Source organism: Xenopus laevis, chromosome 5L (genome assembly GCF_017654675.1).
Source record: "Xenopus laevis strain J_2021 chromosome 5L, Xenopus_laevis_v10.1, whole genome shotgun sequence".
Lineage (NCBI taxonomy): Eukaryota > Metazoa > Chordata > Amphibia > Anura > Pipidae > Xenopus > Xenopus laevis.
Genome location: NC_054379.1, coordinates 17,573,499 through 17,597,028, shown reverse-complemented (window position 1 = coordinate 17,597,028; position 23,530 = coordinate 17,573,499). Strand labels below are relative to the sequence as shown.

Sequence of the window (23,530 nt, the reverse complement as noted above, 5' to 3'; positions counted from 1 at the left end):
GGTCAGACACACAGACAAGGAGCCAGTAGTTTCACTATAACTCAAGCCCCTTTCCCCAGTCCATAAAATAAAATGATTCCAGGCTGTTACTTTAAAAGCCGCTGTGCACAGGACTAGTATTTCCATTCCAAGCTCCTAAACCTCCCCTGCTCCACCCCCTCCTGCCTCCACATCCCGCCTCCATTTTACCTCAGCTCTTTCTGAAATCTATCAGCACTACAGTGGGCGTGTCTCTCCCTCCTCCCGCCTGCCTCACACCTACCACCAACCAATTACCGGCTGGGGGCACGTTTCAAACATGCTTTCTCCGCCAATCACTAGCGTTCGCGCCCACAGCGCTATTTCGGAGAGCCCGGAGACTAAGCGGTTAAGGAGTGCTGTGTAGTTGGAAGTTTGCTGAGGGGAGCGCCGAGGCGCAGGTCACATTGCGGAGTGACAGAGACGTAGCAGGTAAGAGCGGCTACAGCGTTGTGCGACTATAGCGGCGGTGCTTATCAGTCAGAGGGACAGCGTTTCGCTGGAATAGTTAAGAAAGTTCCGCCGGCTTTTACGCCTCGTCCCTTGTGGCGTTCTCACTGCCGGGCGGGGCAACATAAAGACTGGCACTGAGTCCGCTGAGCAGGTGCAATTGCTCTTATTTATAGAGTTTCGGAGTGACAGGGAGCCCGAAGAGACGGACGTCAGACGCTGGGAGGGGTTAGTGTGAGCCGGGGTGGGCGGGGCTATGTGCCAGTGGATGCGGGGCTGTGTTGCTTTTGGCAGGGGATTCTGGGAGCCAAGGGAGGCGGGGCTGTGAATAACAAACATTTACTGCTACTTTGGGCTGCAAAAGCATTTATTATAATCTATTCACTAACTAAGGGACAGGGCACTCGCCAGAAACAGTCTTCCTTCATTACTTTATTTTTTTTAATACTTCTGACTCTTTCAAGCTTTCAAATGGGAGGGTCACTGACCCCGTCTAGAAATGTTCTGTAAGGCTACACGTGTATTATTATTTCTACTTTTTATTACTCATCTTTCTATTCAGGCCTCTCTTATTCATATTCCAGTCTCTTATTCAAATCAGCGCATGGTTGCTAGGAGAGTTTGGACCCTAGCAACGAGATTGATTAAAATGCGAACTGGAGAGCTGCTGAATAAAAAGCTAAATAACTCAAAAAACGCTTATGATAAAAACCAATTGCAAATTGTCGCAGAATATCCCTCTCTACATCATACTAATAGTTTATTTAAAGGTGAACAACCCCTTTAAGATGATCTGTGGGGAGGAGACTGGCAGATTTATAGGGGAGGCCACCAATAGAAGGCATTCCATTAGAAAACTCACATTTATATAAGAATGTATAACAGCAGACAGGGGCGCGCCGCCAATGAGGCGAGCTGAGACGCTCGCCTCAGGCGGCAACGCCGAAGCGGTTTCCAGGGGCGGCAAAAAGCCGCTCCTGCACCTTTAAGAGCCGAATTTCCGGTTTTTAAACCGGAAATTCGGCTTTACTAATGCGAGAGAGCGCAATTGCGCTCTCCGCATTAGTGTTCCTGCCTCCCCTCCCGACAAGTAAGTCAGCGAGGGGGGCGGCATTGCAGGAGCCGCCTCAGGCGGCGCTTAGGTCTGAATCGGCGCTGACAGCAGATGGTAGGCCATAAATCTTCATTAGTCTTTCCCTGTGACTCCTGTCCCTCCCTTTAGGCAGCCCCACACTACAGCTTTAAATGGGTTATTCCCCTTTAAATTAACTTTAAAGGGGAACTCTGGCTTCCAAACCAAAATGTGATAAAGATGCCCAAATAACACATAAACCCCTAAAAACCCCATCACAGTTACCAGTTTCTTCAAAAAGTATGAATAAATGTCATTTTCTATGCTGAAATCCAGCTGTGTAACAGTTCTTCTCTTTCTGCATCATTTGAAATCTTGGCAGGGAAGATGAGATTCTAAACAATGATGTTACAATTTGTAACAACTTCTCCACAGCGTACAGACAACATGCAGGAACTACATAACCCACAATGCATTGCACTGTGATGTTCCTTTCCTTATTGAAATCACAGGGAATTGTGGGGTTTGGAGGATGCAGGCTGAGGACAGATGGCTGTTGATACAAAGTAACAGTAGTCAGCCAGCTCAGCAAAGTAGTCAGACAGATCAGCAGGAGAGCAGGGCAGGGTCGGACTTAGGGACTGCTGGTCCTGGGCCCCCTGATGCGACGAGCTCGGCACGACTGTGTGAATGTGCTGCTCAGTCTGCACGCATGAACGGCGCGTGAGCGCTCAGCGGGCATGCGCAGAAGGCGCTGCACATCGTCAAAAACGTTTTTTCCCCCAAAATTTAAATATCGGGAGAGGGGGTCTGGCCCGGTGGGGGCTCATGAGGGTCGGCCCACCGAGTTTTGGAGCATGGGGCTAGGCTTAGGAAACTGTCAGAAACCATTAAAAATCATGAAAAGTCTGCATATTTTTGTAATTGATATATATTGCAATGTTCCTTGAAATTAAGTTTACTTTTCAAAAAGCTTAAGTTATGTTTTTGTGGAGTTCCCCTTTAAGTATGATATGGAGAGTGATATTCTGAGACAATTTGCAATCGGCGTTCATTTTTCTAGTTTTTGAGTTATTTGGCTTTTTATATTCAGCAGCTCTCCAGTTTGCAATTTTGGCAATCTGGTTGCTAGCGTCCCCATTACCCGTAGCAACCGTGGATTGATTTGAATAAGAGACCGAAATATGAATAGGAAAATATTTCCAAGGTGCTGCTGTACTTGGCGGCAGTGACTAAGAGGCGGAGTCACACAGAGACGGGAGTTTACAATCAGCCAAATTCCAATAGAATGTGTTTAGGCTTCTGTGTAGTTATTGGAGTAAGGCAGAGGCATGTGCATTCTGGGTAGTTATGTCTGCCCCTGGAATTTAGCTCACAAACTGTCAGCTCTATAATAATAATAATAATATATTCATGCACCAGGGCTCCTCAGCTATGCACCCACCTACCTCAGCACCTAGAGGAATGGAACAAAGAAAATAAACAGGATGGAATGTATGAAAAGATTTATGTCTGGTTAGTGCTACTGTCCCGATATCTGGCAATTCTTAAATTGCACACACACAATATATCACTCGACTGCGGGGACCCCCCTAGCTATGTTTATTATCTCCACTTCTTTGTATTTCCTGGTTACTCACTAGTGCTGGGCTTACTCATCCTCTGTGGCTAGTGACACCTGTATATACATTAGCCACACTCTGCTCTGTATATACCTATGGGACTGCAAGGATCACTTAAAAGGGGTGTTCACTTTTGAGATAACTTTTAGTATGACGTAGAGAGCGATATTCTGAGACAATTTGCTATTGGTTTTCATTTTTTTATTATTTGTGATTTTTGAGTTATTTATCTTTTTATTCAGCAGCTCTTCAGTTTGCATCTTAAGCAATTTGGTAACTAGGGTCCAAATTACCCTAGCAACCATGCATTGATTTGAAAAAGAGACAGGAATATAAATAGGAGAGGCCTGAATGGAAAGTTCAGTAATAAAAAGTAGCAATAACAATATATTTGTAACCTTACAGAGCATTTGTTTTTTAGAAGGGGTCAGTGACCCCCATTTGAAAGCTGCAAAGTGTCAGAAGAAAAAGGCAAATAACTATAAAACTATAAAAATAAATAATGTAAACCAATTGAAAAGTTGCTTAGAATTGTCTGTTCTATAACATAATAAAGGTGAACCACCCCTTTAAAGCTAATTTATTTGCAAACCTCTTTTTTTGGAAATCTGAATTAAAATGGTTGGTTCACCTTAAAGTTACCTTTAAGTGTGTTAAGTTATGGCCCATTCTAAGCAAGTTTTCAATTGCTCTTCATTGTTTATTTTTTTTTATAGTTTTTGAATCTAATCTTCTTTTGACTCTTTCCAGCTTTCAAATAGGAGTCATTGACCCCATTTTAAGAAAAACCCAAAAAACCAAATGCTCTGTAAGGCCACACATTTGTTGTTATTGTTATTCTTTATTACTCATCTTTCTATTCAGGGCTTTCCTATTAATACTCCAGCCTCTTATTCAAATCAATACATGGTTGCTAGGGTAATTTGGACCCTAGCAACCAGATGGCTGAAACTGCAAACTGGAGAGCTGTTGAATAAAAAGCTAAATAACTTGAAAACCACAAATAATAAAAAATGAAAACCAATTGCAAATTGTCTCAGAATATCACTCGCTACATCATACTAAACGTTTACTCAAAGGTGAACAACCCCTTTAAGGACAGGTGGGGGGGCAGTTTCCCTGCCCCCTGTGTTTATTCAGCAATGTGACTAAATTAGGAGATTAACATGATCTTCACTCCTTTCACTATTCCTCTAAATCATTCAGCATGTGTCTCTTCTAGTGATTATAGCAACAGCTGCTTTGTCAATTAAAGAGTTTGTTTAACCCTTTATAGGCTCTTAGTGTTTGCCAGAATGACTGCTTCCAAGCCTATGTAACCCAGATATTTAAAGGGGTTGTTCAACCTTAAATTAACGTTTAGTCTGATGTAGAGAGTGATATTCTGAGACAATTTGCAATTGGTTTTCCTTTTTTATTATGTGTTTTAGCTTTTTATTGAGCAGCTCTCCACTTTGCAGTTTCAGCCATCTGGTTGCTAGGGTCCAATTTCCCCTAGCAACCATGCATTGATTTGATTAAGAGGCTGGGATATGAATAGGAGAGGCCTGAATAGAAATATGAGTAGTAAAAAGTACCAATAACAATACATTTGTAGCCTTATCGAGTATTTGTTTTTTAGATGGGGGAGGGTCAGCGACCCTCATTTGAAATCTGAAAAGAGTCAGAATAAGAAGAAGGCAAATAATTCAAAAGCTTTAAAAAAAGATAAAACGAAGACCAAATGAAAAGTTGCTTAGACAGCACCAGTATTTAGGGGCAGCTTTATCAATGGTCGAACTGAAAATTAGAATTTTGAGCTAATTTTTGTGTACTTTGACTATCATGTACCGTCTCTTTAAAAATTCGACTTTGACCATTCGCCATCTAAAACCTGCCAAATTGCTGTTTTAGCCTGGGGGGGGGGGGTGAAGCAGAGTATGTACAAGTATAACAGTTCGTTATTACAAAAAGGCTGTTTCCCATAGACTCAATATTATCCAAATAATACAAATTTTTCAAAACTATTTTCTTTTTCTCTGTAATAATAAAACAGAAGCTTGTACTTGTACCCACTATATAGTGCTACGCAATATGTTGGCGCTATATAAATACATTTTAATAATAAACCTTATTGGGGTTAATTAATGTTTACATGATTTTCTAGTAGACTTAGGGTGGTGTCAGATGGGGAGCTTAGTCGCCCAACGACAAATCTTCACTGCTTCAGGCAACTAATCTCCCCAAAATGCCTTCCCGCCAGCTTCGGAATTCCAACGTTTGCTCGTGAGGCAACTACGGGCGACTTCGGAAAACAAATTGCATTTCAGGGAGATTAGAAAAGATTTGTTGCGGGGCGACTAATCTCCTGAGCATTCTGGATAACAGGTCCCATACCTGTAACAATTTATTCCTTGGTAACTATGGTCCCATGTTATTATTATTATTATTTTTATTAATAACATGAACATGCCAACATATTCTACAGACATGAGAGCTGATTTCATTCTGTCCATCTGTAGGAGTGTGTGAGTGGCATTAGTGTAAGGACTAAACCCATTGGCTTTTCTATTATCTGTTATTTAAACGTGTTCCCTATTTCACTTTGAATGGCTGCCCCCACCATTACACAGGAGAATTCTTTGAATAAACTGTAATCGGGTTCTTGAAGCGGCTGTTTATAATCCAGTTCTCAAAGTTACAGTTGCCCACGTTTTTGCTCCTAGTGGTCCATATAGTAAGATACACGGAATGTAAGACAAAGTGTCGCTTGTTGCTTTTGAGATCGGCCCCAGGGTCAGCTGACCAAGTTTGCGCAGAATATGCGGCAGTTGCTATTTTGCTTACTCTGCTCACGTAAATGTACTTTCATTTAGGGATGCACCGAATCCAGGATTCAGTTCGGGATTCATCCTTTTTCAGCAGGATTCGGATTCAGCCGAATCCTTCTGCCCGGCCGAACCTAATCCTGATTTGCATATGCAAATTAGGGTCGGGGAAGGAAATCGCTTGACTTTTTGTCACAAAACAAAGAATTAAAAAAGTTTTCCCCTTCCCTATGCAAATTAGGATTCTGTTCGGTATTCGGCTGAATCTTTCGCAAAGGATCCGGCCAAATCCAGTGCATCCCTACATTTATTATATACTTTCTGCCGAAAGAGCTCCCCTATCTGGTGCATTCTCATAATCATATTGAAATGATTGGCTGACGTTACCAGGCGGCAATTTGAACAAAGCGACCCTCAGACATGGGATGTGCAGTGTATCACTGGGCAAGACAAGGCATCCATTGTTTTCTACATCCATAATTAGCCACAACTCTTCCCTCTAATCAATACTGCAACCGACTCTATAAATGAAGAATTGCCACTGAAACTGTTTGCAAAGCCCAAACCCCAGGAATATCTCAATTGTCAGTGCCATCTTGTTTGTTTGGTGCCATATTCTGACTTCTGCAGGAGAAATACAAATAGAGGTTTCAGAGCTGAATGAATAACTGCGGCAAAATCCGGTAGTAATGGCAACTGTCACATGCCAGGGACCTTTGCTGCCACGGAACAACATGGCCGTTCTGACAAAGAACAGGGTTAAATGCTGACGTATGCGAAATGCCAGTATCCTGAATAATAAAGCTATGGGGGAAGGGGGAAAAGCCACCGCCCAATGAAATCATCCCTAATGTACGTTTTACTGGTTGGTGTGTATAGAAAGTTAAAGGGTTTGTTCACCTTTAGGTTAGAACGACACGAGCGGTTTCTGACTGATCGACACCCGGAGACAGATGGAGTCACACGTGTCAGAATGTAATTGGTCTGAGTGAAAAGTCGCAGGTAACAACTATACAGTCCGACTGTCGGATGAAGACGCTGCTGACTGCATCCATAACTGACAGTCGTGTCCCATCAGATGTAATGTAGTTCTTACTAGGGATGCACCGAATCCAGGATTCGGTTCGGGATTCGGCCTTTTTCAGCAGGATTCAGATTCGGCGAATTCTTCTGCCCGGCCGAACCAAATCCGAACCCTAATTTGTATATGCAAATTAGGAGCGGGAGGTAAATCATGTGACTTTTTGTCAGAAAACAAGGAAGTAAAAAATGTTTTCCCCTTCTCACCCCTAATTTGCAGTTTGGTATTCAGCCGAATCTTTCATGAAGAATTCGGGGGTTCGGCCGAATCCAAAATAGTGGATTCGGTGCATCCCTAGTTCTTACCTGCGACTTTTCATTCAGACCAATTCGATTTTTGCTGCCTGTGTCTCCATCCAACTTGTCGTGTGCGTTTTGTCGCTGGGCATCGATCCGACAAAAAACGTGTAGTTCTACCTATTAAACAATAGTTGTTTTCAAAAAGATCACCAGAAATAATGATTTTTTTCAATTACTTTCTATTTTCTATGTGTCACTGTTTTTCTAATATTCAGGTGTAAAGTGTCATTTTTCACCTTCTAAAGAAGATTTGGGAGGAGTCGCCGACCCTGCAAACTGTTCTAAATTGATACATTTCTTATCTTTGTCCCTGCTGAGCAGAATCTCTGGGATTCATTACAGGCAGCTGTTAGAATTGATACAATAGTTACTAATACTCCACAGATGCTGCTGAGAAATGGATCAACTAATGGAGCAAAATTGTAACAGTTCAGTATCTGCACCTGAATTACTGAGCTGTCAGACTCAAACACCAGAGACAGGGACATTCAACTTTAAACTTAGATTTTGGAAAAACTGCAAGAAATAAATAATGTAAAGTAATTTCAGGGGAACAAGCTGAAAACAATTACAATGAAAAACGTGTTTGGAAGGTGAACCACCCCTTTAAGCAATAAGCCTAATTATTTCCATTTTCTCCTCATGCAGATCATTAAGGAAATGCCGGGCCAAAAATATGAGACTGGTGAGACTGTGATGGGTCGATGGCCAGGGAGCAGCCTTTACTATGAGGTGCAAGTGGTGGGATTCAATAGCAAGACTCAGGAATATCAAGTCATTTATAAAGATGGAACTGATCTGGATCTTAAGGAGGGCGACATTAAGGTGAGAAGTGATTGTTTCACATGGAATACGTAGGGTCACGTGTCACGTGTGTAAGAAAATTTGATTTGACTCTTTATAGGTTCAGAGCTTTTCAGTCTTATAAATGGTACATTCCCCAATTATTATTCTAAAGATCCACCAGTTCCAGTTTTCAAATGGAGGAATTACTGACCCAACATCCAAAACAGAGACTACAATTTAATTGTTATTTTATATTACTTTCTGTTCAGACCCTTCCCATATTCAATTCCAGTCTCTCATAACAACTGCCTGGTTGCTAGGGTAAATTACATCCCAGCAACCAGGTATCTGAAGAAATTACAAACTAGACCGCTACTGAACAGAAAGCGAAATAATTCCAAAACCATAAGAAAATGAACACTTGTTGGAAAGTGCCTCAGGATATCGGTGTAGTGCGATATCTCGTTTTTTTTATCAGATGGGACAATTTATATATGTAAAAATTATATCAGGGTACTCATTTGTCCCACTCATCTATAACTGGCTTGTAGGCTAGAGGGGGGATTAAGGTGTGTTTGGCCAGTCTGGACAACTCTAACATCTTAAAGGGGAAAATAGAATAAGGCTAGAAATGCTGTATTTTGTATACTAAACATAAACATGAACTTACTGCACCACAAGTCTAATCAAACAAAAATGTTTTCAAAGTTGGTCACAGGGGGTCACCATCTTGTAACTTTGTTAAACATCTTTGCAAGACCATGTGCACATGCTCAGTGTGGTCTGGGCTGCTTAGGGATCATCATAAATAATCAAAACAGCACAAGTCAAATAATGTCTGCCAGAAGCCAATACAGCAAGACTGATTAATAATCAGAATATACAGACTGCACTGGGTCCTGTGTTGTTGTAATCTAATGTGGATTTTATAGTTTTTGTATTGTTTAATACAAACTTTCTCCAACTCTGCAGAACCAGCGGCTGCAGCAAAATAATCCTCCAAATAGAATCCCAGTTTATCTGTTTAAATCTGGCTCCATGATCTTTGTCCCTGCAGCTGGAGTTGGAAACAGTAAAGGGGATGTAAAGGCAAAAATAAAATCCAAAACAAATCTCTACACAGTTGCCGACTGCTCTACAGGGAAACAAACAAAGCTGCTTGAGTTCTGCATGGCTGGGAAGTAAGACGGGGGCTCCCCCTGCTGTTCATAAGTCTGATTGTTTCCCTGCTCAGCAGTTAGGGACCGTCTGACAATTCCTATCCACAGCAGTAAATGAAGGGAGAATTTCGCTGCATACAGTCAGGTTTCTTATAAAAACGGTACTGATTTTTTTTTTTATTATATATTTGAGATAGGGACTCTAGAATGAAATTAGGGACATGTACTGAGGCTGAAGGTGAAAGAGTAAGTTGCCAGGCGGCTATGGAGAAAAATATACAATTTCTTGATTTGTGGAAGTGTTTCATCAATTAGATGTTTACTGAATCTCAGCAAGAAGTGTTAAATTGCAACTTATATAATTTGCAACATTGATCATTCCACTTCCACCTTTAACTGGTGAATAATTAGATTGTAAGCACTTCGGGCAGAGACCTCATCCCAACTGAGTATTGAAAAACATAGATTTATTTATTTTTACTGTAACTTATAATAACTATACCCCTATATGTGTTTATGCCATGTAAAGCACTACATACATTTGTGGTGCTATATAAATACATTCATAGAAATGCTTGTGTTGTAGTTCACATCCTCTGAAGGATCAAAGATAAACCCATTTGGTTTCTGATATGGAGACCGTTAAATTGCTTCAATTTGTATTGTGGACCAGATATTGTTATTAATACCAAAGGCCTCATGTGACAGGGCTCTTAGGATGGAAACCCCTTCCTATATGTATCAGCTCTACTTGAGGTGCATCTGTTTCAGTGGGCAGTGAGTTTGTCCTGCTCTCTAATTAAAGGAAAACTATCCCCCCCGAACAATGTAGGTCTCTATAAAAAGATATTGCATAAAACAGCTAATGTGTAAAACTCTGCTTCATGTAAATAATGTAGTATTTCTGGTCAGGTGATCTCTGAGGCAACACACAGACCATCACAAAATAGTGGTTCAAGGCAAGAGATGTAAATGGGCAAGATTTACTTTAATATATATTCCAGTTTGATAAGATTCTTTAAAGGAGAAGGAAAGCTACCAATAGATTAGCCACAATAGTACAAGCTATAATACTATTTATTCTGCAGAATGCTTTACCATACCTGAGTAAACAGCGCTAGAAGCTCTCTCTGTTTGTTTAGGATAGCAGCTACCATATTAGCTTGGTGTGACATCAATTCCTGCCTGAGTTTCTCCCTGCTCACTCATGGCATAGATTACAGCAGGGAGGGAGAGAGGAGCAAACTGAGCATGCTCAAGCCCTAGCCCTGGAGGTTTATGTTGAAAACAGGAAGTCTGTTACAGAAGCCCATGTGTACACAATAGAAGGAACAACATTACTTTTACTGGTGTATTTTTATAGACCGTTCTGATAAAGCTGACTTAATTTTAGCCTTTCCTAATATGTCACTTAATATGATATGAATTTAAATGTATTCTGCACTGAAATCCAATTCTCAAAAGAGCAAACTGATTTTTTTTATATTGAATTTTGAAATCTGACATGGGGCTAGACATATTGTCAGTTTCCAAGCTGCCTCCAGTCATGTGACAGTATCCCTTGAAGTATTCATTTTGGAGGTATAGTTTTCCTTTTTAAAATGAATACATTTAATTTGCCCCCCTTCTACTATGGAAAGGTCTATGTCTTCCTGTGGGAAAAGAAGCAAAAATTAGTCGGTATAGGGAAGAGCCCATACTGGGGTTTTAGGATGAGTGGTATGACAATCTCATTAACATATATGTTTGCTGTTACAGAGACTGAACATCTTCAACAGGAAAAGATCCTCCTCTCCCTCGAGACGCAGAAGTCGATCAAGGTCCCGATCTCCAGGGAGATCTCGTTCTCCAGGACGTCGCCGTTCTCCTCTCCGTTCTCCTCTCCGTTCAAGTTCTCCAGGGCGACCCACAAAGAATGGACATCAGTCATCTATAATCAGAGATATCCAAAAAGGGGATAGACTTCAAGTGCACCTAACCCCCGTGGTAATTTCATTTTCATTTAGGCTGCATGTTATTAAGCAGGAAGCTCTTCTTGTATGATGACATTTTACATTAGGACATCGTTATTTTGGTTTGATCCTGTCGGGCATTTGCTGTCTGGTTCCTAGTGTCCCACTGCCTCTTGCAACCAGTTGTTAGGCTGAGACTGGAAGGAGTTTACTTAAAGGGGAACTATTGTGAAAATGGAAAATTAAAATAAGCTTCAGCATACGGAAATAAGAAACTTTCTAAATACAATCAATTACATATTCTGTACCATTTCTGAAATAATCAAGTTTATCTTCACTATTCCTCTCTCAGCATCTGTTCTGTCTTCATGCAGGAGTTGTCTGTCAGATGAATGATTCAATATATCTTATAGGGGGGCTCATTTTGCCTAGAAGATGTATTAGAGCTCACTCTATTAAAATCACCAGACATCATGTCTCTCTACATGCAGAATTTGTGCAAAAGGCAGTTAATTTGTAAGATTTTGTTTGTACTGGAATCAGTTATTTGAGTGAACTCTAATACATCTGCTAGGAAAGGAGCCCCCCTATAAGATATATTGGATCTGACACCCAACTGCTGCATGAAGACAGATTGAAGAGAAACAGATGCTGAGAGAGGAATAGTGAAGATAAACCTGATTATTTCAGAAATAATGCAGAATTTTTAATCGGTTGTATTTAGAAAGTTTCTTATTTCAGTATGATGAAGCTTATATTACATTTTAATTTTGGCGATAGTTCCCCTTTAAAATATATATATATATATATTTTTTTGTTTTGTTTTCTTCTGCTTGTTGGAGTGGAACTCTAGCTCAGTGCTGTTTAACTTTTCCTCTGCCCTGGGCTGATTAACCACTGATTTACATGTTTGGGGTTTGGATTATACTAAAGTGATTGTCACAAAGTGATTGTCACAAAGTGATTGTCACAAACTGATACTCCAAAGTGGAACTGCAGCCACACAAGCAGAGTGGCCTAGTGCACTGTATTAGCAGAGAAGGAGAATGTAATATTAAACATATAAACATAATATTAAACATAATATAGTAGACTTATGAAGAGATACCTCAAAAAAAAAAAATATACAGTATATAAAATATATTGCATTTTAAAAAAAAAATCAGTTGGAGTGACACTTTTTATTTTCCCACAGAAATTGCGAGACTACACTACTGGCAAACATAATGGTGAACCCGAAGGCTTTGAGAAAACAATTGCACGCCACAGAGCAACACCAGTAAGTCTAACACTTCTGCATGGTCTTGTTACCTATTAAGGCTTCAAACATTTTCCTGTTCTCTGTTTCACACAATTCTTTTTTTTTTTTATTTTCTGTTTTGCCTCACTGGAACCTGAAATTTAAGATGTAATTTCTGTGGTCACCATAACCCACTACATTATGAGACTAGAGGTTTTTTTTTTTTAGTGCAGGTATAAGATCCGTTATCCAGAAAGTTCCAAATTATGGAAAGGCCATCTCCAATAGACTCCATTTTATCCAAATAATCAAATTTTTAAAAAAATATTTCCTTTTCTGTGTAATAATAAAACAGTAGCTTGTACTTGATCCCAACTAAGATATAATTAATCCTTAGTGGAAGCAAAACCAGCCTATTGGGTTTATTTAATATTTACATGATTTTCTAGCAGACTTGGGGGCAAATTCATCAAGGTTCGAATATCGAGGGTTAATTAACCCTCGATATTCGACTGGGAATGAAAATCCTTCGACTTCGAAAATCTAAGTCGAAGGATTTTGCACAAATACTCTGTTCGAACTATTAAATCCTTCGAATCAAACGATTTGAAGGATTTTAATCCAACGATCGAAGGATTATCCTTCAACCAAAAAAACTTAGCCAAGCCTATGGGGACCTTCCCCATAGGCTAACATTTGGTTCAGTAGCTTTTAGATGGCGAACTAGGGGGTCGAAGTTTTTTCTTAAAGAGACAGTACTTCGACTATCGAATGGTCGAATAGTCGAACGATTTTTAGTTCGAATCATTCGATTCGAAGTCGTAGTCGAAGGTCGAAGTAGCCCATTCGATGGTCGAATCCTTCACTCGAAGTTAATGAATTGGCCCCTTAAAGTATGAAGATCCAAATTATGGAAAGCTCCTCTTATCCGGAAAACCCCAGGTCCCGAGCTTTCTGGATGAGAGGTCCTTGGTGTACTTGATCCCAACTAAGATATAATTAATCCTTATTGGAAGAAAACCCAGACTATTGGGTTTATTTAATGTTTACATGAGTTTCTAACAGACATAAGGTATGAAGAGACAAAATTAGATACTTTGTGCATATAAAGGTAAAAAATCTATTTATTATCACATATTAAAATCCATTAGACCCCCGCAAAAAAGCCTTTTATGTTTTTAATATAAGTGATTGCAGGAGTATGTCATTTTGTGGCTCAATATATACCTCTTTTGGCCACTAGAGGTTCCTCGTGCATTGCTTTATCTATTACGGTAGGTAAAAGTGCTTGGTAGCCAATTTTGATTCTTAAGGTATGAAGATCCTAATTACGGAATGATCCATTATCTTGAAACTCCAGATCCTGAGCATTCTGGATAACAGGTCCCATAACTGTACAGGGTTTTTTTTTTGTTTTTTTTTTCATTTCACTGAATTTATGGGTGTTGCTTTGCCTAATGTTCTACTCTTTAATAGGTTAAAGCAATAGAGCCGATGGAGGTAGAGGTGGAAAGGAACGAAAAAGTTTTGCGATTCAGCCTCAGCCCACGAATGGAGAGCAGCATACCAACGGGGTTTGTGCTGACAGACAGTGTACGGACAGAAAGCTTGCCACAAATCACTGAGAAGAATGCTGGGAATCCAAAACTGGCATTTGGAGGAGCAGTCGGTACATCATGTTTTATCTCTTCCTAATAAATGATTCATAGAATGTGAATCCAAACTGACATATTCCATAACTACGAATTTATGACTTAATCTTACGACTCTTACAAATCAGTGGTAGGAAACTTCCAACTACAGTGAAACCTCCATTTTCACATCCCCTGATTTTAAGTTTTCCCTCATTTTAAATTTTTTGTTGTTTTGTGGTCCCACCTATATATTATGTATAATACATTTAGTTGATTTTACATTTTCCTGGATTTTAACGTCATTTTTTTTTCTGGTCCCCTGAAAAATGTAAAATTGGGGTTCTACTGTACTCGGGACTTCAAGGTGTTTAATGGGGGAGACTAACGCTGCAGCCCCCAATCAGCAACAGGTTCTTGGCAAAATGTTTTTTCTCAAGTAGTTTATAGGCATATTGCTAACTTCTTTTATCTGTGTCTTCCAGGTTGCTTCCTATTCATGATCTGCTTCCCTGCTCTTCTGTACTACCTCCTAGTTGTGTGTGGGCAGCAATACCCATCAAGTTATCCATTTGTGGAACTGTTGGACATTCAAGTGTTTGGGTTCTTTGTTTTGTGGACATTGCTGCAAGCGCTGTTTTATCTGCTTCCACTTGGGAAGGTACAGTAAAGGCATAAATACATGCAATATTTTTTCGGGATGCACCGAATCCACTTATTTGGATTCGGCCGAATCCTTTGCGAAAGATTCGGCCGAATAGTCATCCGAGTCCTAATTTGCATATGCAAATTAGGGATGGGAAGGTGAAAACATTTTTTACTTCCTTGTTTTGTTACAAAAAGTCACGTGATTTCCCTCCCCGCCCCTAATTTCCATATGCAAATTAGGATTTGGATTCAAATCGGCTGAAAAAGGCGGAATCCTGAATAGAATCCTGGATTCGGTGCATCTGTAATATTTTTAGGTGTACGTCATTTTGTAGTTAGATCCTGTTCTGTTTTCAGATTTTTTTGGAGCAAAATAAATTTGTACAAAAACCAACACAAATGGGCAGATATTTCAACGGTTAAATTAGAGTTGATCACATTTCCCCAGTGTTAAATGCATTAATATTTTTCTCAAATATAAAATGTCCACATATTTGTACCAAATTTATAGTCGTTTTCAACATATATCCGTCATTTTCCCTCTTTCCACCAGATCTCAAACGGGATTCAAATCTAAACCCTCATTTGCAAATTAAATCAGTGCAATAGTGTCTTTAAATAAGCAAATAATTAGCAAAAAATGATGTTAACATCACAACCTACTCTACATGGATTCTAGTGTTGACAGTTGGAAAGCCTTTTGCAAAATATGAGATAAATGACAAACTTCTTGTGTTATCCAGGTTGTAGATGGTGCGCAGCTTAAAAATGGAAAAAGACTGAAGTATCGTATTGGCGGTATGTTTTATTTAATATATTTTACCATCTTGCTTGAAATCTTCTGAGATAATTCCCACCGCATTCCATAGAAACTCGTCAGCTGTTATTTACGAGTTTCTTTTTGTGAATTTTCTAGGGATGCACTGAATCCAGGCAAGGCCTTTTTCAGCAGGATTCGGCCGAATCCTTGTGCCTGGCCGTTCCAAATCCTAAATTGCATATGTAAATTAGGGACAGGAAGGGAAAACGCGTAACTTTATGTCGCAAATCAATAAAGTAAAAAATGTTTTTCCATTCCTATCCCTAATTTGCATATGGTAATTAGGATTCGGTTCGGTATTTGGCCGAATCCAAAATAGTGGATTCTGTGCATCCCCAGAATTTTCACCAATTTTACTAAATTGTGACTTTTTTCAAGTTTTCAAAAAAAAATCTTCTCAAGTATTTTGAGTTTTTCATCTCATTTTTGCTTGAACCACAAAAAAATTGCAATCTGGAATAGTGATGAAACAGTAGTGGGACTGTGATGATTATATGCCAGATTACAGGTCATTTTTAAATTTTCTGCTGATTTTATTTTGAATGGTTGATAACGTTTTTTTTCCCTCCACCTTTTAGGAGTTTATGCTTTCCTTCTGACTGCAGCAACAATGGCGGGGATCTATTATTATTACAACATTGACTTCCTTTATGTTTTTGAGCACTATCTTCAGTTTGCAGCTTCTACCACATTGTTTTCTTTTCTGCTCAGCATTTATCTTTATGTACGATCCTATAAAGTCCCAAATGAGGAGCTTTCTTGGGCAGGAAATTCAGGTTTGTTTGAGAGATTTGAATGTTTATTAATTTTGTTGATTTACTATATTTCACATTTATACATCAAAAATTCTTATAAAACATGACACAGTTTATGCCACATAACTGTTAATATTTTCCACAGGGAATTTCATCTATAAATTTTTCATGGGCCGAGAAATAAACCCGCGTATTGGAAATATAGACCTTAAAGTTTTCTTTGTGATTCGGCATGCATTAATGACCTGGGTAAGTCTAAAGTCAGCCGTTTAATTTAGTTTATTAATTTGGGGGCTGCAGTGATGGAGCTGTAGAAGGATGTACAGTGAGTAATACTGTTGTGATAACAACACACGCCAGGTGTAATAAGTTTCCATCTTTTATTTTTGGCCAAGGTTTATAGATTTTTACATTGTTAGTAAAACTTGGCTTGTGTTTATTGCACAATTTCGAATCACATGATAACCAATGCTTTTCTAAGAGCAACATGCAGAAATCGCAAACACTTAATGGGATTCTGTCATGATTTTTATGGTGTAGTTTTTATTTCTCCATTATACTGTTTACACTGCAAATAATTCCCTGTACCGTATAAAATGTCATTCCTGAACCAAAAAGTGTATTTTTTAGTTGTAATATTGGTGTGTAGGTGCATCTCAGGTCATTTTGCTTTCAGAAAGAGCCAGCACTTTAGGATGGAACTGCTTTCTGGCAGACTGTTGTTTCTCCTACTCAATGTAATTGAATGTGTCTCAGTGGGACCTGGATTTTACTATTGAGTGTTGTTCTTAGTTCTACCAGGCAGCTGTTATCTGGTTACCTTTCCAATAGGGCAGAGACACACGATCAGAATCGGGGAGATTAGTCTCCCAGCGACAAATCTCCTCTTCTTCGGGGTGACTAATCTCCCTGAACTGCCTCCCGTCGGCTAGAATGTAAATTGCTGGGGGGATGGCAATCTGCTCTTCGTTTTCCAAAATCGCCCGAAGTTGCCACAAGAGGAAACTTGGGAAAACGAAGCGCTACGAGTGCCATCCCACCAGCAATTTACATTTTCGCCAGCGGGAGGCAGTTCAGGGAGATTAGTCGCTCTGAAGAAGAGGAGATTTGTCGCCTGGCGGCGAACTACACGGATAACTTCTATGCATTTTCGATGGATCCACTGCGCCAAAATGCAGGTGTCAAATCGGATGCAACGGAAAATAAGGTAATCCGATGAATGCTGCGACACCATCCGACATTGCTATTGCTTACCTTATTTTACGTCGCATTCGATTTGACGCCTGCACATGACTAGGAGCACCTGGGAAACTGACAATATGTCTAGCCCAATGTCAGATTTCAAAATTGAATATAAAAAAATCTGTTTGCTCTTTTGAGAAATGTTTTCCCCTGACAGTATCCCTATAAGAGAACAAAGCACATCATTAATTACTGTATAGGAACCTTGATTCTTATGAAGTGTTGCCTTTCCCTGTCTCTCTCTCTAGGTTCTTATTAATATAATTATGCTCTTAGCTGAAATGAAAGAACAGAAACTGGATGAGCCGTCCTTATCGATGATATTGTTGAACAGTTTTCAGTTGCTGTACGTGCTCGATGCTTTCTGGTATGAGGTAATTACTTTTAGTTTAAAGCTGATTTGGGGGAAATTAAGTGGGGGAAACATTCGCATAGACAACTGGATCTTCGAAGGGCTGTAACCCAAGTACCTAGTCCTTTATTTTTTCAACAGCTCGATGTCTGAGGCAGTGATTGAAACTTTCTTTAGCAAAGCTACGATGGTTCACTGTTATCCCAGAATTAGTTTTAGAATTCTTGAAGGAAGCCGCAGATAATTGATATAATTTCCTGATTTCAACCATTCATTCAGTATGAAGTTATGCACCAGCCATACATTCTCCCGACCAGACTAAAATCCTTGGGCAGGAAGTTGGATGAGAGATAAATATATGTATCCTTGGTAGATTCCAGTCCTGTACTGTTCCAATTGCTTAAAGGGGAAGGAAAGGCTAAAATTAAGCTATTAGAAATGTCTATATAAATACTAGAGATGCACCGAATCCAGGATTCGGCCTTTTTCAGCAGGATTTGGATTCAGCCAAATCCTTAAACCTGGCCGAACTGAATCCTAATTTGCATATGCAAATTATGGCGGGGAGGGACATCCCGTGACTTTTTATCACAAAACAAGGAAGCAAAAAATGTTTTTCCCTTCCCACCCCTAATTTGCATATGCAAATTAGGATAAGGTTTGGTAATCGGCTGAATCTTTCACAAAGAATTCAGGAGTTCGGCCGCATCCAAAATAGTGGATTCGGTTCATCCCTAATAAACACACCAGTAAATCCTCAAATAAATGCTGCTCTGAGTCCTCTGTCAAAAGAAACATCACATTTCTTTCCTTCTATTGTGTACTCATGGGCTTCTATATCAGACTTACTGTTTTCAGCATAAACCTCCAGGGCTTGGGCTTGAGCATGCTCAGTTTGCTCCTCTCTCCCTCCTCCCCTCCCTGCTGTAATTTGAGCCCAGAACTATGAGTGAGCAGGGAGAGACTCATGGAGAGACAGGAAGTGATATCACACCAAATTTATATGGCAGCTGCTATACTAAACAAACAAAGAGAGCTTCTAGAGCTGTTTACTCAGGTATAGTAAAGCATTCTGCAGAATAAATAAAGTGTTATAGCTTGCACTATTGTGGCTAATCTATTGGCAATAAACTGCTTCGGGCGCTTTCCTTCTCCTTTAAAGGGGTTGTTCACCTTCCAAACACTGTTTTCAATTCAGTTGTTTTTAGATTGTTCCCCAGAAATAAATATTACTTTCCATTATTTATTTTTTACTGTTTTTAGTAGTAGTACTAATTCAGGGGCAGACTCTGAACTGTTACAATTTTGCAGCAGCATCTCTGGAGTATTAGCAACTATTGTATCAATTCTAACAGCTGCCTGTAATGAAACCCAGAGATTCTGCTCAGCAGGGACAAAGAAATGTATCAACTAAATGTATCCATTTAGAACAGTTTACAGGGTCGGCGACCCCCCCTCCCAGAGCTGCTTCAGAAGGTGAAAAAAGACACTTGACACTTCAATATTAGAAAAAACATCACACAGTGAAAATAGAAAGTTATTGGAAAAAGTCGTTATTTCTGGTGAACTATCTGAAAACAATTAGTTGTTTGAAGGTGAACCACCCCTTTAATATAGCCATTACTCCAAACTAGGGTTGCACCGAATCCAGGATTCAATTCAGGATTCGGCCGAATCCTTCTGCCTGGCCGAACCGAATCCTAATTTACATATGCAAATTAGGGACAGGGAGGGAAATTGCGTGACTTTTTGTCACAAAACAAGGAAGCAAACATTTTTTCCCCTTCCCACTCCTTATTTGCATATGCAAATAAGGATTAGTTCGGTATTCATCGGAATCTTTCGCGAAGGATTCGGGGGTTTGGCCCAATCCAAAATAGTGGATTTGGTGCATCACTACTCCAATCCATAGGTTATGGTCATGAACAAGAAATGATATAAAAGTCTCCCCCTGGTGTGTAATGGACTTGCCATAAGGATCTCTCTCCATATATCCTGGGCTTTACTACTTCATACCACTCCTAGACGGAGTCATTGCAGATAATGTTTCCTTTAAATGTCACTGTGAAACTTTATTGCGTTATACGGCAAATGGATAAGGACGCTGGGACTCGGCCTTTGTTTTGTTTAAAATAAAAGTTTTCTTTTAAAAAAAACATTATCTTAACATTTTTTACCATCTTTTTAATTTTTTTTTGTTTTTTTTTGCAGGAATATTTTTTGATGTCACCGGATATTGAACGTGACGGATTTGGATTCCTTCTTGCATTTGGAAGCCTGGCGTTGATCCCATTCATATATTCCTTACAGACTTATTACTTAGTAAACAATCCTGTGCATTTGTCTTGGCAGGCAGCTTCCGCCATTGTGGCCTTGAACCGTACGTCCTCCGTAATTCTCCTAAATCTTATTTGCTTGCCGGTTTTTGGATGGCGGCTCTCAGTTGTTTATAGATTAGGGATGCACCGATTCCACTATTTTGGATTTGGCCGAATCCCCAAATCCATCTTGGAAGATTCGGCCGAATCCGAATCCTGCTGAAAAAGGCCGAATCCCAAACCCAATCCTGGATTCGGTGCATCCCTATTTTAGATTGTTCCCCAGAAATAAAGACTTTTTTTCAATTACTTTCCATTATTTATTTTTTACTTTTTCCAAAATCTAAGTTGAATGTTCGTGTCTCTGGTGTTTTAGTCTGGCAGCTCAGTAATTCAGGTGCAGATTCTGAACTGTTACAATTTAGCAACATTTAGTTGATCCATTTCTCAGCAGCATCTCTGGAGTATTAGTAACTATTGTATCATTTCTAACAGCTGCCTGTAATGAAACCCAGAGATTCTGCTCTGCAGGGACAAACATAAAAAATGTATCAACTAAATATCAATTTACAGGGTCGGCGACCCCCCTCCCAGAGCTGCTTTAGAAGGTGAAAAATGACACTTCAATATTAGAAAACAGTGACACATAGAAAATAAAAAGTCATTGGAAAAAGTCGATATTTCTGGTGATTATATCTGAAAACAACTAGTTGTTTGAAGGAACTTTTACTATAACTGTTAGTAAATACGTCCGTTTATGGAGTAGCTAAACATTTACATTTTGGGGCTTCATCTCGGCAGTATTGAATAATCTCTCTCGTAAAATTTCTCTGCTTTGTTTAACACATTGTCTCTCTTTCCTTTAGTTTTAGGTTACGTCATATACCGAGGTGCCAATAACCAGAAGTGCGCCTTCAGGAAGAATCCGGATGATCCACGACTTTCCCGTAAGGCTCTGATACTTGTTCTCTAACAGTCACTCGGGGCCTTCTAATTGGCTCACCTGCAGGATCCTCATTGTTCTTTTCCTTCCTCCCCAGATCTGAAAACTATTCCTACATCAGCAGGAAACAAACTCTTGGTCTCCGGGTGGTGGGGATTTGTCCGCCGTCCTAATTACTTGGGTGACATATTAATGGCCTTAGCCTGGTGTTTGGCCTGTGGTGAGTAGCCAGCTCAAGTTTCCTTAAAATGAGCTACAGATATAAACGTAAAGAGCAAGTAAAACATATTTATATGTATCTTGATAATAGGGATGCACCGAATCCACTATTTTGGATTCAGCCGAACCCCAGAATCCTTTGTGAAATATTTGGCCGAATACCGAACCAAATCTGAATCCTAATTTGCATATGCAAATTAGGGGTGGGAAGGGGAAAATATTTTTTACTTCCTTGTTTTGTAACAAAAAGTTGTTTCCCCCTCCCCGCCCCTAATTTGCATATGAAAATTAGGATCCGGATTCTGTTCGGCTGGGCAGAAGGATTCGGCAGAATCTGAATCCTGCTGAAAAAGGCTGAATCCCGAACCGAATCCTGGATTCTGTGCTACTTTATAACAAGACAAGTTTAACAGGCTTGTGAAATAATATGGTGCAAAATGCTCCGGGGTCAGTAACCTGGCAGCTAGTCTGGTTGGATTTCATTGGTCTATTGTAGTTAGAACTTTTTTAGCGCTTTTCTATTTAATGGAACCAGACTATTCTGGGTATTTTACCTGTATATAGGTATGGCATCTGTTATCTAGAATGCATGGGACCTGGGGTTTTACGGATAATGGATCTTTTTGTACTTTGGAGCTTCACACCTTAAAAGGGTTGTTGGTTCACCTTCAAACAACTAGTTGTTTTCAGATAGATAACGGCTTTTTCCTATGACTTTCTATTTTGTATGTGTGACAGTTTTTCTAATATTGAAGAGTAAAGTGTCATTTTACACCTTCTGAAGCAGCTCTGGGAGGGGGGGTCACTGACCCTGTAAATTGTTCTAAATTGATACATTTAGTTGATACATTTCTTATGTTTGTCCCTGCTGAGCAGAATCTCTGGGTTTCATTACAGGCAGCTGTTAGAATTGATACAATAATTACTAATACTCCACAGATGCTGCTGAGAAATGGATCAACTCAATGTTGCAAAATTGTAACAGTTCAGGGTCTGCCCCTGAATTACTGAGCTGCCAGACTCAAACACCAGAGACATTCAACTTAAAACTTAGATTTTGGAAAAACAGTAAAACATAAATAATGGAAATTAATTGAAAAAACTCTTTATTTCTGGGGAACAATCTAAAAACAACTGATTTGAAAAAAGTGTTTGGAAGGTGAACCACCCCTTTAAATCTACTAGAAAATCATGTAAACATTAAATAAACCCAATAGGCTGGTTTTACCTCCAATAAGGATTAATTATATCTTAGTTGGGATGAAGTACAAGCTACTGTTTTATTATTACAGAGAAAAAGGAAGTAGCTTTTAAATATCTGGATTATTTGATTATAATGGAGTCTGTGGGAGTCGGCCTTTCCATTGTTTGGAGCCTTCTGGATAAAGTGGTTCTGGGTAACAGATCCCATACCTGTAAAACAATCTAACCTCCAATTTCTAGTGATGACCGTATCGCTGTCACAATCCAGGTTCTTGATCATTTACGGTTACAGGTGAGATAAATGTCACTTCCCCTTTTTAAAGTGTTTTTTTCTACTTTGTGTTTTAGGCTTTAATCACATTTTGCCCTATTTCTACGTGATCTTCTTAATACTTCTTCTAAGCGACCGAGCAGCCAGAGACGAGCAGAGATGCCGAGAGAAATACGGGCTGGACTGGGACAAGTATTGCCAATACGTGCGCTACCGCTTAGTCCCGTATATTTACTAACAAGACACATCACTGGCCCCTCCCTGATCTCGGAGGGTTCCATGTAACCAAAACCTGTGTAGAATAAGCACGAGCTGTATATATATATATAGAATGTTTTTACCAATTCTTTTTTTAAAAAATATATATTTTTAAGTGCAAATATATTTAAAAGAACATATTTAGCAAATCACGGAGCTTTAACCCACGGGCGGTTGTTTCACAGTTCTCGCTTTCTCTGAATCTTTTTGTTTTCAGCTTAAAGTTCCGTTTAATGGTATTAAAGTCATTGGGTAATCAGTTAGGCTTTTGGCAGAGATAATTGTGAAGGATCTTGTTTATTGTGGTGATGGAATATCTATAGTAATAAGTCACATCAACTGGACTTTCAAGGAACAAAATAAAAAGCAGCAAATCGATCTGA

General features: G+C 39.5%; 1 protein-coding gene across 2 annotated transcripts; it reads left to right on the top strand.

Moving 5' to 3' along the window:
- The first annotated feature begins 216 nt into the window (after positions 1 to 216).
- On the top strand, positions 217 to 23,530 carry lbr.L (lamin B receptor L homeolog). 2 transcript variants are annotated; one of them, XM_041562568.1, is made up of 14 exons: positions 217 to 450; positions 7,998 to 8,174; positions 11,054 to 11,281; positions 12,443 to 12,526; positions 13,964 to 14,156; positions 14,604 to 14,779; positions 15,510 to 15,564; positions 16,165 to 16,362; positions 16,487 to 16,590; positions 17,832 to 17,957; positions 20,147 to 20,315; positions 21,120 to 21,200; positions 21,294 to 21,416; positions 22,967 to 23,530. In XM_041562568.1, the coding sequence occupies exons 2-14, from the start codon at positions 8,010 to 8,012 to the stop codon at positions 23,125 to 23,127; spliced, it is 1,863 nt and encodes a 620-aa protein (XP_041418502.1). In that variant the 5' UTR covers positions 217 to 450; positions 7,998 to 8,009; the 3' UTR covers positions 23,128 to 23,530. The 2 variants fall into 2 exon arrangements, with proteins under 2 accessions (XP_041418502.1, XP_041418503.1); XM_041562569.1 differs by lacking the exon at positions 217 to 450 and adding an exon at positions 505 to 622.